The sequence below is a fragment of the Erinaceus europaeus genome, chromosome 14 (assembly GCF_950295315.1).
Source record: "Erinaceus europaeus chromosome 14, mEriEur2.1, whole genome shotgun sequence".
Lineage (NCBI taxonomy): Eukaryota > Metazoa > Chordata > Mammalia > Eulipotyphla > Erinaceidae > Erinaceus > Erinaceus europaeus.
In genome coordinates, this window is record NC_080175.1 from 44,031,733 (window position 1) to 44,048,740 (window position 17,008).

General features: G+C 46.4%; 1 protein-coding gene across 2 annotated transcripts; it reads right to left on the bottom strand.

Moving 5' to 3' along the window:
• Positions 1-4,719: 4,719 nt before the first annotated feature.
• FN3KRP (fructosamine 3 kinase related protein) lies at positions 4,720-16,412 on the bottom strand. 2 transcript variants are annotated; one of them, XM_060171689.1, is made up of 7 exons: positions 16,230-16,412; positions 13,043-13,194; positions 11,792-11,883; positions 9,688-9,708; positions 9,224-9,306; positions 6,317-6,439; positions 4,720-6,216 (listed from the first exon to the last, which is right to left on the bottom strand). In XM_060171689.1, exons 1-7 carry the CDS (start codon positions 16,368-16,370, stop codon positions 5,878-5,880), a joined length of 951 nt encoding a protein of 316 aa, XP_060027672.1. In that variant the 5' UTR covers positions 16,371-16,412; the 3' UTR covers positions 4,720-5,877. The 2 variants fall into 2 exon arrangements, with proteins under 2 accessions (XP_060027672.1, XP_060027673.1); XM_060171690.1 differs by lacking the exon at positions 9,688-9,708 and having other exon boundaries at positions 16,230-16,411.
• Between the last annotated feature and the right edge of the window lie 596 nt (positions 16,413-17,008).

Genomic DNA, 17,008 nt, shown 5'->3' on the forward strand with positions numbered 1-17,008 from the left:
AGAGCAGCCTGAGGTGTGTGTGATACACTATTCCCATTTTTTCACTAAAAAGTAAATGGACAGTGATACCGCTGATGAAACATTGGACTCTCTAGTATAGAGGCCAGGAGTTTGATCCCTGGCATTACATTTGCCCAAGTGATGTTCTGCTTTTCTCCCTTCCTCTTTCTTTCTTATTAATAAGTAGATCTAAGAAGGAAAAAAAAAAAAAAAGCAAGAAAGAGAAAGATGAGGGTGGTCCGGGAGGTGGCGCAGAGGATAAGGCATCGGACTCTCAAGCATGAGGTCCTGGGTTCAATCCCCGGCAGCCATGTACCAGAGTGATGTCTGGTTCTTTCTCTCTCATCTTTCTCATGAATTTAAAAAAAAAGGGGGGGTTAGTGGAGGGTAGATAGCATAATGGTTATGCAAACAGACTCTCATGCCTGAGGTTTCAAAGTCCCAGGTTCAATCCCCCACACCACCATAAGCCAGAGCTGAACAGTGCTCTGGTAAAAAAAAAAAAAAAAAAAAAAAAAAGAAGAAGAAGAGGAAGAATGAAAGGAAGAGGCAAGAAGGGACAAGCAGGCATCTGAGAGATCTGAGCACAGAGACCTTGAGCCTCTGTGTCTGGGTGTGCACATGGCCCAGAATGCACAAATCCCTCCTGGCTCTTCTGGATCAGAGTCCACTTCCTCTCCAGAGTTGTCCTTGGAGATCTAGCCCAGTCTCCTCATCATTTCAGGAATCTACAGGCCACTCTGCCGGAGACAGGCTGCTATCGGGGCACCAGTCACACAACTATCCCGTGGAATTATGCCCCTAAATCAAAGTCTCACCCCTATTCCCCTTTCTGCTAGCCTGGTCAGGCCAGAAGCCTAGAGAACAATGTGGCTTCAGTCACAGAGGTTCGCTGTCCTGTGCTGTGTGCAGAGCTTCACAGAATGGATCCATCCGCAATCAGCAACTCTTGAGTAGGCCAGTGGCCATGGGGTCTGAAATTTACACACTTTTGGCAACCACTCTGACAGTTTCTATTTTAAAATCTTTTTTTACTATTTATTTATTCTTTTGTTGTCCTTGTTTTATTGTTTTAGTTATTATTGTTATTGATGCCATCGCTGTTGGATAGGACAGAGAGAAATGGAGAGAGGAGAGAGAGGAGAAATGGAGAGAGGGGGAGAGAAAGATAAGACACCTGCAGACCTGCTTCACCACTTGTGAAGCGACTCCCCTGCAAGTGGGGAGCCGGGGATCCTCGAACCAGGATCCTTATGCGGGTCCTTGCACTTTGCGCCACTTGCGCTTAATCCACTACACTACCGCCTGACTCCGTATTTTGTTTTAATAATTTTTATTTATTTATTGGATAGAGACAGCCAGAAATTGAGGGAGGAGAGGGAGAGAGACACACCTGTAGTCCTGCTTCACCACTTGCAAAGCTTTCCCTCCCTGCAGGTAGGAACTGGGGGCTTGAACCTGGGATCTTGCGCATTGTTTTTTTTTTAATTTTTTTAAATTTTCCCTTTTGTTGCCCTTGTCGTTTTTATTATTGTTGTAATTATTATTGTTGTCGTCGTTGTTAGATAGAACAGAGAGAAATGGAGAGATGAGGGGAAGACAGAGAGGGAGAGCAAAAGACAGACACCTGCAGACCTGCTTCACCACCTGTGAAGTGACTCCCCTGCAGGTGGGGGGATCTTGCTCATTGTAATGTGCACTCATCCAGGTGCACCACCACCAGGCCCCTCTTTATTTAATTTTTAATATTTATTTATTCCCTTTTGTTGCCCTTGCTGTTTTACTCTTTTTTATTTTATTTTTTTAAATATTTATTTTATTTATTCCCTTTTGTTGCCCTTGTTGTTTTATTGTTGTAGTTATTATTGTTGTTGGATAGGACAGAGAGAAATGGAGAGAGGGAGGGGAAGACAGAGAGGAGGAGAGAAAGATAGACACCTGCAGACCTGCTTCACTGCCTGTGAAGTGACTCCCCTGCAGGTGGGGAGCCGGGGTTCGAAGAGGGATCCTTATGCCGGTCCTTGTGCTTTGCGCCACCTGCGTTTAGGCCCGCTGCGCTACCGCCCGACTCCCTCTTTTTTATTTTTTAATAGATTTTATTTATTCATAAAGAAGGTAGGAGAGAGAAAGAAACATACATCACTCTGGTACATGTGCTGCCGGGAGTTGAACTCAGGAACTCACATTTGAGAGTCCACTGCCTTATTCACCACACCACCTCCCAAACCACCTTTCTTTGCTTTCTTAATTACTATTTTTATGGCCACTCGGGTTATTGTTGGGGGTCAGTACTGGCACTATGAATCCACTGCTCCCCACAACCATTTTTTCCTTTATTTTATTTAAGAAGACAGAGAAATTGAGAGGGGAGGGGAAGATAGAGAGGGAGAGAAAAAGTAACACCTGCAGACTGGTTTCACTACTGATAAAGCTTCCCCATTGCAGGTTGGGGGCAAGGGCTCAAACCCGAGTCCTAGAGCATGTCAGCATGTTCGTTCAGCCTGGTGTATGTTTGCCTAGCCCCCTTAACAGCTACTTTCAGTCTTCCTTGACAGTACCCCAGATCTCATGGAGTCACTAAGAACAGCACTTAGTAGACAGCAATGAATTGTATACCATTTTTTTTTTTGCAATCAAGTGGTGAAACGAAGTTCTGTTGATGAAAGTTGTCAACAATAAACACACTACTGGTCACATGGCCAGATAAGAGCCAGGCATGCCTCACCCCACCCCACCCCCTTGGGGCTCACTGCTCTGACAGATCTGCTTCATTTAGATAATTCAAGACTGCTTGTGGGCTATTTAATTCTTGCTTCCTTGCTCTTCCCACACTTCAGTTTCCCACTTTTAAGTTTTATTTATTTTTATATTTATTTACTTATTTATGATGTAGAGAGAGAACCAGAGGCTCACTCCGGTACCTGTATGTTGAGGATTAAACTTGGGACTTCATGTGTAAATCCTATTCAATAGTCTAGTGATAGCCACTTCCAAGGCCACTTAAGTTTTATTCACTTATACTGTTGGGGAACAAACCCAGGGCCCCACAAAAGCACTAGACCAGTGAGCAGTCTCACAGGTCCAATTTTCTTTCCTTTATTTTATTTTGAAGATTTTATTTATTTATTAATGAGAAAGATAGGAGAGAGAAGGAAACAGACATCACTCTGGTACATGTGCTGCTGGGGACTGAACTCTGGATCTCATGCTTGAGAGTCCAATGCCTTATCTACTGTGCCATCTCCTAGACTACTTTATTTAATCAATTAATTTAGTTTTGCAGCCAGGATTATTGCTGGGGTTCGGTGTCAATACTACAAATCCACTACTCCTGTTCTCCTGTTGGCCTTTTCCCCCATTTTTTCTAGTTTATATGATAGGACAGAGAAAAACTGAGAAGAGAGGGGGCAATAGAGAGGGAGAGTTATCTACAGACTTGCTCTATTGCTTGTGAACCCCCTCCCCACACACACCCCACTCCTGCAGGTGGGAAGTGGGGGCTCAAACCTAGGTCCTTATGCATGGTAACAAGCACTTACCTGGGTGTGCCACTGCTGGACCCTGAACTCCCACTCTTATGTTTTAAATCATCAATAAACAATGAGTTGGGAAGGGTGGGAGGGGACAAAGAATTTTGGTCATGGGTGCCACGTGAAGCTATATCCTGTAATCTTAAAATCTTGTCAACCACTATTAACCACAAAAAAAGAGGGAAAGAAAGAAAAAAAGAAAAGGAGATGGGCAGTGTCACACCTGGTTAAACACACATAGCACAAGTACCAGTGCAAGGATCCTGGTTCAAGTCCCCGTTTCCCACCTACAGAAGGGATACTTCACAAGTGGCCTGCAGGTGTCTATCTTTCTCTCTCCCTCTGTATCTCCCCTCACTTCTCAATTCCTCTGCCCTACCCAATAAGAATGGAAATAATGGCCACCAGGAGCAGTGTATTTGTAGTGCTGATGAGCCACAGTGATAACCCTAGAGGCAAAAAAAAAAAAAAGAGGCAGATGATGACCATTACTTAAACAAAAAATAAATAAAAATAAACTATGAGTATGCAAAACCCAAGGACCCCATCTGCTACTCCAGTGAAGCCTGGGTACACACCTACCCCATATGTGGCCTCACTGTGGCCCAGTGTACAGTGGGACTTCCAAGTCCTCTGCACAATAGGCTATTTTTGTCTTAATGATTTATTTATATGTTAATGAGGGAAAGAGAGAGAACCAAGGTATCACTATAGTATATGAAGTCCCAGGGATCAAACTTAGTACCTTATGAATGTAAGTCAGTCCTGCACTCCACTGCTGAGCCACCTCCCTGATCACAATCAACCTTCATTTTGCTCAAAGCTTCCTAATGGTATAGTTGAAGGCTTTTTACAATTTTAAGAGTCACATCATTGGTCCAATTCCAACACTCCTTACCAGTGGGCTGAAACCAATAGCAAATAAATCCTCAGGCTACTCTTGCCTGTCTTTTGAAATTTTGTGATATTCTTTTACTGAGTAAAAAGCCAAAGAAAAAATAACTCTTTGGGGGAAGATAGCATAATGGTTATGCAAAAAGACTCTCAAGAATGAGGCTCTGAGGCCCCAGCTTCAATCACCTATTCTATCATAAAACAGAGCTGGGCAGTGCTCTGAAGAAAAAAAGAAAACTGGGTTACAATGAGATGAGCCTCATGGGCAGTCTCCTGTATCACCTCAGGAGCTTCATTGGAATTTTTATGCAAGAGTTTATTAGCATCAATGTCATTCACATTTCTCATCACTTCAGGAAGGAGGAAAAATACTGGCTTAGTGTTTGTTCTCATGTTTCAAAGAAAAATCAGACAAACTTTAGAAAAAGAAGCAATTCAATGGCCCCTCAACTCACCCAGGACACCCTGAAGCTAGCTGTTGGGTCACAACTAGACTCATTTTCCAGGCTGCTCAGTCCATAGCAAGGTTCAGCAGTGACACAGAAACTGGAATGAACTTGATCTTGGCAATAGTCATTGTAAGACAATACTACAGAATTGATTATGCGTCTAGACCCAGGACTTACCCAATCAAAAGTATCAACCTAAACTCCAGAGTCATTTCTGGGCATAAAACAGGGAACAGTAGGGCCTGGCAAGACAGCTCACCTGGAAGGGTACCTGCTTTGCCATGCAGGGACCCAGGTTCGAGCCTCACTGGGGAGAGCGTGATGCTGTGACATCTCTCCCTCTCTTCCTGTGTCTGTCTCGAAAAGTTGGCTAGGAGTGGCGAAGCCCCAGTGTCGACAGCAAAACAATCCAGAGAACAGCTGAAGAAAGGTGTCCTTGGCAGCACTGCCTGGCACCCGAGCTGCTCCTTGTCTATATTTGGGGCAAGAGTGAGTTTGACATAGTTCATGCTCCCTAGGTCCCCTGTTCACATCAATAATCCTCCTCCTCCACCTCTTTTTTTTTTTTTTTTTTTGTATGTTCTGGACTAACATTTCATTTGGATAGAGAGAGGAAGAGATATGACCATGCAAAGCTTCTCCCTGGTGCCACAGGAGCTTTCCCATGTGGTACCAGGGTTCAGCACTGGGGCACACATGACAAACCCAGTGAGCTATCCTACAGTCCCAAGTCATTATTTCTAGTGCAACTTTAGCTATAATTATGTCCAACAAAATGTACAACTTTAGGATGAAAAAAACCTTTCTTCTAAAATAGTGTGCACTTTATAAGGCTTGCAATATTGGTCAAGAGCTTTCCAGGGGTATGAAGAAGTGAACAAGAAGTCCTGTAGAGGACTTTGGAGCAAACAGACCTCTGGTTAGGATCTGGTACCCCTGAACTTGAGGCCCTTGGCAGACCCCTCAGAGGTCTCCCCCCACCCTCACCCCCAGAGAAAACAAGTTCATTTGATGAGATTTCTCATGATGTTGAGGGAGGACCCTTTATAGCCCGATCCAAAATGATTCCAATGGTTCAAATAGTGAAAGAGCTGATACAACTGGAGGCGCTTCTCAAATCCTGGAGCCTTGGGGATTCTGCTGTGGTAGGCGGAGTAGAAAGAGCTACTGAAGCCCCCAAACATGCCAGCTATTGCCAGCTCATATTCTGAGTGGCCGTAGAAAGAAGCCGGGTCAAAAATGATGGGCCCAGAAGCATCCTCAGCTACGTTTCCTCCCCAGAGGTCTCCGTGGAGCAGGGCTGGAGTGATGTCCACATCCCGGAACAGGCCTGGGATCTTTAACTGCAGAGAGGAATGCAGCCTCAGCAAAGCGACAGGCAGGCAGGAGGGAGGCAGGCAGGTGCTTTTCTAAGTGCAACTGTGTGTGCAGGGCTCCACTCACCTGCAGAGCAGCCCAGAGCTCACGGGCCTCCCTGTCCCCAGACCCTTTCTCCACCATGTCCATCTGGGGCTGAATGCGCTGCTGGGCATAGAATGCCACCCAGTCCTCCTGCCAGTCATTGACCTGAATGGGAGACAGCAGAGGTTCAGAGAAAGGTCAGAATGGGGGGAGGGTGGGAACATAGTGGAGAGGGCTGGTCATGATGCTCAGTGGGCATGGGAGTAAAGCTGACCAGGCAGCACAGACTTTATGGTGAGCAGGGACCCGGGTGCCCATTCCAGGAACAAGGGGACCCTCCCCAATGTGAGTAACAAGTTCCACTTGGAAAAGCTCCAGGATGTTCTCTCTCAATCCATATTGTGGAGAAGCAGAGGCCAGAACCTGCTGGCCTTGCCTCTGGCTCACTTCTTTCTTCCCTACCTTGCTTCCTTGCTTCTTTCCCCCTCCTCTTCTCTTATATATTTTTTACTCTTGTTTGTTCGATAGAGACAGCCAGAAGTCAAGAGGAAAGGGGGAGATAGAGAGGGAAAGAGACAGAAAGATACCTACTGCACTGCTTCATTGCTTAGGAAGTTTCCTCCCTATAGATGGGACTGGGGGCTTTAACCCAGGTCCTTGGGCCCTTTACAGTGTGCCTAACCAGATATGCCATCACCTGGCCCCCCTTTCCTTTCCTTCCCCTCCTTTCTTTTCTTCTTCCTTCCTTCCTTTCTATTCCCACCCAGGTTATTGTTACAGCATTACAAATCCACCTCTTCTGGTGGCCATTCTTCCCTTTTTTCTTTCTATTTTAGTTGCTAGGACAGAGAGAAATTGAGAGGGGAAAGGGAGACAGAGAGGAAGAGAAATAGACATCTGCTGACTTGCTTAGCCACTTCTAAAATGTCCTCCATGCAGGTAAGGAGCGGGGGCTCAAACCCAGGTCCTAGTGCATGGTCATGTGTGCGCTCAACCAGGTGCACCACTGCCTGGTACCCCACGTCTCATTTCTGACCACCACACTGGGTCACAGAGGATCTCTCTTCAGTCACATGACAGAATCCCACCCACACACTCACACATGTGTACGTGTACATATACCCAGCAAGCTATAGGAAGAAAAGGAGCAGAACCAGTGAAAATGCCCAGCTCCAGCCTGAAATTGACAGGGCCATGGAGCCCCAATGCCAGTCACTAATGTCACCACACAGGGTCTCACACGACTTCCTCAACATTTCAAAATCTGTAGTGTCTATCTCCCCCTTGCCTACGAGTAAGCCCCTAAAGTCATCTACGTGACTCAGTAGCCCCTTCTGAGAAGCTGCCTGCCAGTGTCCCTTCCATCCTCCCCATTCTGCATTCCCTATGCATCAAGCAGAGCTGTGCATGCTGAGACTCACAGAAGAGCTGAAAATCACTAACTCAAAGTTCCAGTCCCAGGGCTATCTGTTCACTTGTCACCAGGGCCTCACTTCACACATGCACTGTTTCCATACTCCAGGCAGACCTCTTCAGATACATTGATGAGAGGAAGACAAACGGATAGATACCTCAGCATCAAGACAGCTCCCCACTCACTGCCATAGGACCCCCTAGTGGTGTGTCAGGGCTTGATCCTAGGCTTTGTGCACAGCAGGGCAGGTGCTGATTAAATGCATCAGCTTGCTGGTCCCCTGAAAATTTTTAATTATTTGATTATTATTATTATTATTTTGCCTCCAGGGTTATGGCTGGGACTCAGTGCCTGCACTTTGAATCCACTGCTTTTGGAGGCTATTTTTCCCTTTTGTTGCCCTTGTTGTTTATCGTTGTTATTATTGTTGTTATTACTGTAGTCATTGTTGGATAGGTCAAAGAGAAATAGAGAGATGGGGAAGACAGAGTTGGGGAGAGAAAGATAGACACCTGCAAACCTGTTTCACCGCCTGTGAAATGACCCCCTTGAGGGTGGGGAGCCAGGGGTTCAAACAAGGATCCTTATGCCAGTCCTAGCGCTTTGCGCCATATGCATTTAACCCGCTCTGCCACCACCCAGCCCCCTATTATTTGATTTTTTAAAAAGCTTTTTATTTATTTATTTTTTAAAAGATTTTATTTATTTATCCATGAAAAAGAGGAGGAGAGAGAGAAAGAACCAGACATCACTCTGGTACATATGCTGCTGGGGATTGAACTCAGGACCTCCCTCCTAAGAGTCCAGTGCTTTATCTACTGTGCCATCTCCTGGACCACTAAAAAAGCTTTTTAAAGACTTACTTTTAGATACAGAGAGAAACTAAGAGAAAAGGGTAGTTGGAGAGGGAGAGAAACAGACAATTCTGCTTCACCACTCATGAAGTTTCCCTCCTGCAAACAGGAATTGGGTGCTTAAACCTGTGTTTAAGCAGGTTTGTGTACTTAATTCAGTGTACTACTACCCAGCCCCTAATTTTATTTTTCTTTTAATTTTCTAATTTTCATGCATGTTGAAATCCAGCATTCCAGAGCTGATTGGTGGTGTACTTGGTAGAACATACATGTTACAATATGCAAGTACCTGGGTTCAAGTCCCTGCTCTCTACCTACAGGGAGGAAGCTTCATAAGCAGAGAAGCAATGCTACAGATCTCTCTCTCTCTCCACCTTCCCCTTCCTTCTTGATTTGTCTCTATCCAATAAATAAAAAGAAAAAAGAAAGCAGGAAGGAGAGAAAGGAGGGAGGAAGGGAAGGAAAGAAGTAAGAAAGGAAGGAAGGCCAGCATTGTAACTTGATGGTCCTTTACTGCTTATCTGAGCTAAGCTAACCTAGCATGTGCTAGCATGTGGGTAAACCTCATGTACCCCTCTTAAAAATTAACAAAGAAAAAAAAAAAAAGGCGGGCTTCCCCCTTCTCCCTTCTGTATTTGAACAGAAGACCCAACTGCAAAGCGGAGGCAAAGTGTCACTCACCTGGGGGAGGTATCCACAGCAGGTCACCACGTCAAACCCAAACTGCTCCACGAAAGGCAGTTCCACCTGCCCGCCTCCTTTCCCTTGCAGCAAAAGGAAGTCAAGAGAGATGACTAGTTCTGCCAGGAACATAGCTCAGAGCACATATTGCCCAGGAACGAGCCCCTGGGTTGGATTCCCAGAAACATCTACCCCCACGCCATGCCCATCCCCACAAGGAAGGCAGGCAGAAAGAAAGGGAGGGAGAGAGAGAGATATGACTAGTTCTCTTACTCCCTCAGACTCTGCTCTTGCAGCCCAGAGTTGCTGTGAGGTCTGGCCTCAGCATGCCTCTCTCTAACTCATGTCCCAGCCAAAGACAAGGGACCTAGTCTTCATTAGCCTATAGGACCTAGGAACAGAGTTTGTTCCAGCAGACTAAGAATCAGGGATGCTCACTGCTTTCCAGAAGCACCAAAGGATACTCAGAAGAGAAACAACCTTGTCTCCAAGAAAAGGGAGAAAAAGACATTCATGACCCACTAGCAAAAGATTGCTTTCAATGACCAGTTTTGTATTTGCATCTATAAAAAATCAACCTTAGGTGGTCCGGGAGGTGGCACAGTGATAAGGCTTTGGACTCTCAAGCATGAGGTCCTGAGTTTGATCCCTGGCAACACATGTGCCAGAATGATGTCTGGTTCTTTCTCTCTCCTCCTATCTTTCTCATTAATAAATAAATAAAATCTTTAAAAAAAAAAAAACAACCTTAGTACTTGCAAACTGTCTCATCCTTTTCCAGTATGCAGCTCCCCAAAGCCAAAGAAAATCCTCAAGAGGGAATCGGGCAGTAGCTCTGAGGGTTAAGCACAGTTGCACAAAGACCTGCCTAAGGATCCTGATTCAAGCCCCTGGCTCCCCACCTGCAGGGGAGTCGCTTCACAGGCGGTAAAGCAGGTCTGCAGGTGTCTTATCTTTCTCTCCCCGTCTTCTTCACCTTTCTCAATTTCTCTCTGTCCTAGCTAACAACGACATCAATAACAACAACAATAATAACTACAACAATAAAACAGCAAGGGGAGGGCAGAGGGTAGATAGCATAATGGTTATGCAAACAGACTCTCATGCCTGAGGCTCCAAAGTCCCAGGTTCAATCCCACGTACCACCAAAAGCCAGAGCTGAACAGTGCTCTGGTTAAAAAAAAAAAAAAAAAAAAAAACCAGCAAGGGGAACAAAAGGGAATAAATAAATAAATACTTTTAAAAATTTCAAAAATTTCAAAAAATTTCAAAAATTTCAAAAGAGGGGGTCAGGCAGTAGTGCAGCGGGTTAAGTGCAGGTGGCGCAAAGCGCAAGGACAGGCAGAAGGATCCTGGTTCCAGCCCCCGGCTCCCCACCTGCAGGGGAGTTGCTTCACAGGCAGTGAATTAAGTGTACAGGTGTCTGTCTTTCTCTCCCCCTCTGTCTTCCCCTCCTCTCTCCATTTCTCTCTGTCCTATCCAAGAATGAAGGATATCAACAACAACAATAATAACCACAACAAGGCTAAACAAGGGCAACAAAAGGGGAAAAAAAAATGGCCTCCAGGAGCAGTGGATTCATGGTGTAGGCACTGTGCCCCAGCAACAACCCTGGAGGCAAAAAAAAAAAAATTCAAAAAAAAGAAAAAAGAAAAAAAAGAAAGAAAATCCTCAAGGACTGAATTCCATAATAAGTACCTTGGAAGGAATAGTAGTTGCATCACAGAATCCTGTCTCACATAGAAAATTCTCTCTCATCTGCTAGATTTTCTCAGGACAAGAGCTTGGTGGAATTTGTCTAGTTGGGCAGGATTTCTCTAGTACAGGAGATTCTTGGTTACCTGTTTTCTGGCGTGTCAGCTACTCTGCCTAACACTTAACCATGCTTGAGTCCATGTCAATGCATGAAAATGTTACAAGACACCCTCTCAATTTTTCTCTGTCCTATTCTCTAAAGAAAAGAAAATGGGAAAAATGGCCTCCAGGAGCAGTGGATTTGTAGTTCAGGCACCAAGCCTCAGTAATAACCCTGGAGTGTGGAAAAAAAAGTTTTTTTGCAGAATCATTATCCTAACTCTTGTTCATAAGAGCCTCTCTTCTGAGGGTGAGAGGTAAAAGGTAACATAATAGGATAAGAGTTTTGAGATCAGGAACAATTCCTGTCTAACACATTTGCAATACCCAGTGCACTAACCACATGTCCACTACACCCAAACATTCAGACCCAACCAGGGTTGAAATTCCTCTCCTTGGACACTCATGCTACTTGGAGCCTTGTAAGTCTGAGACAGAATGCCACCCAGGGGTCAGGTGGCGCACCTGGTTAAGCGCACACATTATAGTGCACAAGGACCAGGTTCAAGTCCCTGGTCCCCACTTGCAGGGGGAAAGCTTCATGAGTTGTGGAGCAGGGCTACAGGTGTCTTTCTGCCTCTCTTCCTCTTTGTCTCCCCCTCCCTTCTCAATTTCTCTCTGTCTCTCCAATAATATATATAAAAAGAATGCCACCCACACCCCTGCTGGCTGAATGTCCTCCTCTGGGGGCCTCCAGCCCACACCACCCCATACCCACGGTGCTGGCCTCCTTCTGAAGCGCGTCTCCAAGCTTCTTGTTATGCAGGTGGAGCTCTGCTAGCTGGCTTCCGAGCTTTGCAGCATGACTGTGAAACCAACAGGAAAAGCTCAGCACACATGCAGGTCAAATCTACATCCATTGGGGAGTTCTCAAGCCACACGAAGTGGGTCAAACATTTTGAGGTCATCAAGTTTGTTTTGGTGAAGCAAAGAGGGTAAAAGAGGACCTGATTATTTCTCAGTCTCCTGTGAACTTGCAGTCAGGTTCTTGGTCAGAATCTTACCTGAGAGAACCCTTTCCTTGCAAAGGGTGTGGTAAGTAGAGTCATGAATTCCTTTAAAATTTTTTAAAATTTATCTTTTAATTATTTTTATTATCTTTATTATCAGTTTATAAAAAATAGATATCAAGAGGGAAGAATAAGACACAGAGGGGGGTCAGGCGGTAGTGCAGTGGGTTGAGCGCACGTGGCGCGAAGCACAAGGACCGGTGGAAGGATCCCGGTTCGAGCCCCCGGCTTTGCACCTGCAGGGGAGTCACTTCACAGGTGGTGAAATAGGTCTGCAGGTGTCTGTCTTCCTCTCCTCTCTCCATTTCTCTGTCCTATCCAACAACGAACGACATCAACAACAACAATAACCACAAGGCTACAGCAACAAGGGCAACAAAAGGGGGGGAAATGGCTTCCAGGAGCAGTGGATTCACAGTGCAGGAACTGAACCCCAGCAAGAACCATGTTGGCAAAAAAAAAAAAAAAAAAAAGAATAAGACAGAGAGGAAGAAAGACTGAGATAACTGCAAACCTGCTTTACCACCTGTGAAGTTCTCCCCCTGCAGATGAGGACTTGGGGCTTGAACCTGGGTACTTTTGCATTGTTAACATGTGCACTCAACCAGTTAAGCCACCATCCAGCCCCATAAATTCCTTAACAAATATATATATATATATATATAGTTTGATAGAACAGAGAAAAATTGAGAGGGAGAGGGAGAGGCAGTAAGAGCAACACTTGCCATAATGCTTTACTGCTCATGAAGCTTTCCTCCTGCAGTGGGGAGCAGGGGCTTGAACTCAGGTCCTTGTGCATGGTAATACATGCACTTAACCAGGTATGTCACCACCTGGCCCCCTCATGAGTTCCTTATCGCACACCCTTGGAATTACACCAAACACAAGCTTTGGGTATGATGGAACAATGCAGAGGAGAAAAGAGCTCATCAAAGTGGAAGGTGGCAAGACATACCTGCTGAGATAGCGCATGTCCAAGTGCTCCATCACTAGCATGCTGCCACCTCCTGGGGCATCAAGAACCTTGAGAGGCTTGGGCACTTTCACTGTGCCTGTTTTTAGGATGGCACTCAAACTTGCCATCTCACCTTCAAACATTCTTTTAGCCTGTCAAAAAACAGTGGAGGTGGGAAAGCAAGATCACTTCTGGAAAGGTTCTATACAGGTTTTTTTTTGTTTGTTTTCCCTTTTGTTTTTTATCATTAGTGATTTAGCATTGGTTTTGTATTATACGATCTCAAGAGGAGTTTCACTATGTGGTAAACACTCCTATATTGTTTCTCTCTGACTCTCAGTTTCCACCAAAAAAAAAAAAAAAGGAAAGAAGAAAAGGAGTGGATGGCATCTGGGAGTGGTGGGGTCGTGCAACTGCTTAGATGCATCAATAATCCTGTTGGCAAAAAAATGGGGGCACATTTGGAACTACCTATAAAGGACTATAAGAAACCTATAGGAGGGGAGTCGGGTTGTAGCGCAGCGGGTTAAGCGCAGGTGGCACAAAGCACAAGGACCGGCATAAGGATCCCGGTTCGAACCCCGGCTCCCCACCTGCAGGGGAGTCGCTTCACAGGCAGTGAAGCAGGTCTGCAGGTGTCTATCTTTCTCTCCCCCTCTCTCTCTGTCTTCCCCTCCTCTCTCCATTTCTCTCTGTCCTATCCAACAATGAACAACATCAACAATAATAACCACAATGAGGCTACAACAACAAGGGCAACAAAAGGGGGGAAAATAAATAAATAAATCACTATAGTGGGGGAGGTGGCTCCATGGCAAATGTGTGAGATCCCAGGTTCAATCCCAGGTATGTCTATTCCAGAGTGATACTTGGATTCATCCTCTCTCTCCCTAGTAAATAAATAAACCTTTAAGAAGTCATATAGTGAAGCTTGGAGTTAAGCATGTACCTCAATACATGGCACACAGGCTCCTGGGAGTTTCATGTTTGGGGAGAGGGATGCTGATTGTCCCTCCCCCTTCTGTCCAGTCCTTAAACTGAAAATTTAAAAATTGGGAGGCTGTGTGAGTGGCACCACCTCTGTGCCACCTACCTAATACAGAGCCCTTGAGGAAAAGTTGATAAACAAACTGGTGGTGGCGACAAGGGCCTGAATATTTGTGTTCCTTCAGAATTCCCATGTGGAAACCTAGCAATCAGAAGGTCAGATCCTGAGGCCTGGGTGGTGGTGCATCTGGTGAGTGCACATCACCATGTGCAAAGACCTGGGTTGGAGCCCAGACTCCCCACCTGCAGGCAGAAGCTTCACAGGTATGGAGCAAGTACTAAGGTGTCTCTGTGTCTTTCTTCTTCTTCTTTTTTTTTTTTTTTTGCCTCCAGGGTTATCACTGGGGCTCAGTGCCTGCATTGCGAATCCACTGCTCCTGAAGGTTATTTTTTCCCTTTTGTTGCCCTTGCTGTTGTCATTATTATTATTGTTGTCATTGCTGTTGGATAGGACAGAGAGAAATGGAGAGAGATGGGAAAGACAGAGGGGGAAGATAGACACCTGCAGACATGCTTCACCGCCTGTCAAGAGACTCCCCTGCAGGTGGGGAGGGGTGGCTCCAACTGAGATCCTTGTGCGGTCCTTGCACTTTGCACCACGCGGGCTTAACCCGCTGCTACCGCCTGTCTTTCTCCTTTTCTATCTTCCCTTCCCCCCTTTCACTTTCTCTCTATCCTATCAAATAAAGAAAAAAGAAAGGAAGGAAGGAAGGAAGAGAAAGGAAGATAAAAGGGAGGGAGGGAAGAAAAGATGGCCATTAGGAGTGGAAGATTCATCATGCAGGCACCTTGGTGGAGGGGATGAGGTCACTAATGATGGGAGTAGTGTCTTAGGGCCCCAGGGTGGCCAGGAACAGAAGCACTAAGCATTGCACCAAGGGAAGCTTCACCAACATTAGAGTGGTGCTCCCGTGGCTCTGTTTCTGTCGAAGTTAAAAGTAGGGGGTTTTGCCAGGTTCAAGCCTGACCCCACCACACTGAAAGAAGCTTCGGTGCTGTGGCCTCTACTCTAGCTCTACCTAAAAATAAATAAATAAATACATAAAAAGGAGAGAAAGAAAGAAAAGAAAAAAATAATTTAATTAGGGGCTGGGTGTTGTTGAGCGAGCATGCTATCATGCTCAAAGACTGGGTTCAAGCCCCTGGTCCCCACCTGCAAAGGGAAAGCTTCATGAGTGGTGATGCAGGGCTGCAGGTGTCTCTCTACCGCTGTTCCTCTCAATTTCTGGATGTCTCCATCAAATAAATAAATAAATAAATAAATAAATATTTTTTAAAAATTTAAAAGGGGAGTCGGGTGGTAGCGGGTTAAGCGCACATGGCGCAAAGCGCAAGAACCAGCATTAAGGATGCGGGTTCGAGCCCCCAGCTCCCCATCTGTAGGGGAGTCACTTCACAGATGAAATAGGTCTGCAGGTGTCTATCTTTCTCTCCCCCTCTCTGTCTTCCCCTTCTCTCTCCATTTCTCTCCGTTTATCCAACAACGACAACATCAATAACAACAACAATAATAACTACAGCAATAAAACAACAAGGGCAGCAAAAGGGAATATTTAAAATAAATACAATAAAAATTTTAAAGAGGGGGCCGGGTAGTGGCGCATCTGGTTGATTGCAAATGTTACAATGAGCTAGGACCCAGGTTTGAACCCCCAGCTCCCATCTTCTGGGGGAAAGCTTTGCCAGGGGTGAAGCAGCGCTGCAGGTGTCCCTCCGCCTCTCTATCTCCACCTCTCCTCTCAATTTCTCTGTCTCTATCCAATAATAAATAAAAATTAAAAAAGGAAGTTGGGGTCAGGGACTAGGAAGGGCTTCAGGTCCCTGCGAGTTCACGTACAGCCCTGACAAGACGTGTCTATTAGCTGCTGGGTTCTAAACTGTCCTGTTCTAAACCCGCCACTGCGAGCAGCACCCACCACGGCCCACGAAGCGGCTGCAGCACCCACTGCCCTCACTCCCAGCCGCGGGCTCAGGGGAGGCTGGAAGGGGGCACGCAGCTGACCCCAGAAGAGACCCCAGGATATCCCCACCCGGGCCACCTCCACCCGGACCAGGATTTCACACCCCGCCCCCGAGCCCCGCCCCAGCACTTCGGCCGAGTACAGCCCCTCCCGCCGCCACACATCGCAGCGGCCCTGACCTCCGACTTGGAGTTCATTTTCACAAACACCCGTCCTCTGTCGGTGTCGTAACTCTGGCCCTGGCTAATGCACCCGCCCCCCGAGTGCCCGGTGGTCCGCACGAAGCTGCAGCCCAGCTCCCGACTCAGCAGCGCCTCCATCTTCTTAGCGCACCCCGAAGCCGAACCAGCTCAGGTAGCAGCGGAGACGCGAGCGACTACGCTGAAACGCTTGCGGATTGGGTGAGGGGCGGGAGGGGGTGGGACCTAGCCTGAGGATGCACGGGGATTGGAGAAAGACCCATGCGTCACAGGGGCGGGGCCTATGGGCAGGCGTGAGCGGGGATTGGGTGAGGGACAGGGCCACGTCAGGGCGTTTGGGAGAGGGCAAGGGGCGGGGCCATGCTTCTGCAGTCTCAGCAGCTCCTGGCAGGGGGCCGGGAACTGGTTTGCATTCTTTACGGTTTCCTTCACGCTGACCCTAACCTTGACTCTTGCCCGCTGCTCACCCTCTCAAGCACAGACAGCATAGCCTGCTGTGCCCTAGTTTACAAAGCCCTGCTTGTGGTCACTCTTATTGTTGCTGAGCATTAGAAACCCATTATTCTCTCTCTCTCACCCTCTCTTTTTGCCTTTAGGATTATCTGTGGGGTTGGGTGTTGGCACTACTAATCCACTCTTCCTGGAGGCCTTTTTTTTTCCATTTTATTGGGTAGGACAGAGAGAAATTGAGAGAGAAGGAGGTATAGAAAGGGAGAGAGAAAGACACCTGTAGACCTGTCTCATCGCTTGAAAAACGA

Excerpts from the sequence above, each read along its gene's own strand:
- FN3KRP (XM_060171689.1), bottom strand. The coding sequence starts at position 16,370 with ATGGAGGCGCTGCTGAGTCGGGAGCTGGGCTGCAGCTTCGTGCGGACC. Across the intron at positions 11,884-13,042 it reads GACATGCGCTATCTCAGCAG|TCATGCTGCAAAGCTCGGAA; the intron begins GTATGTCTTGCC and ends TTGGTTTCACAG. Across the intron at positions 6,440-9,223 it reads GCTGTGGATACCTCCCCCAG|GTCAATGACTGGCAGGAGGA; the intron begins GTGAGTGACACT and ends TCTCCCATTCAG.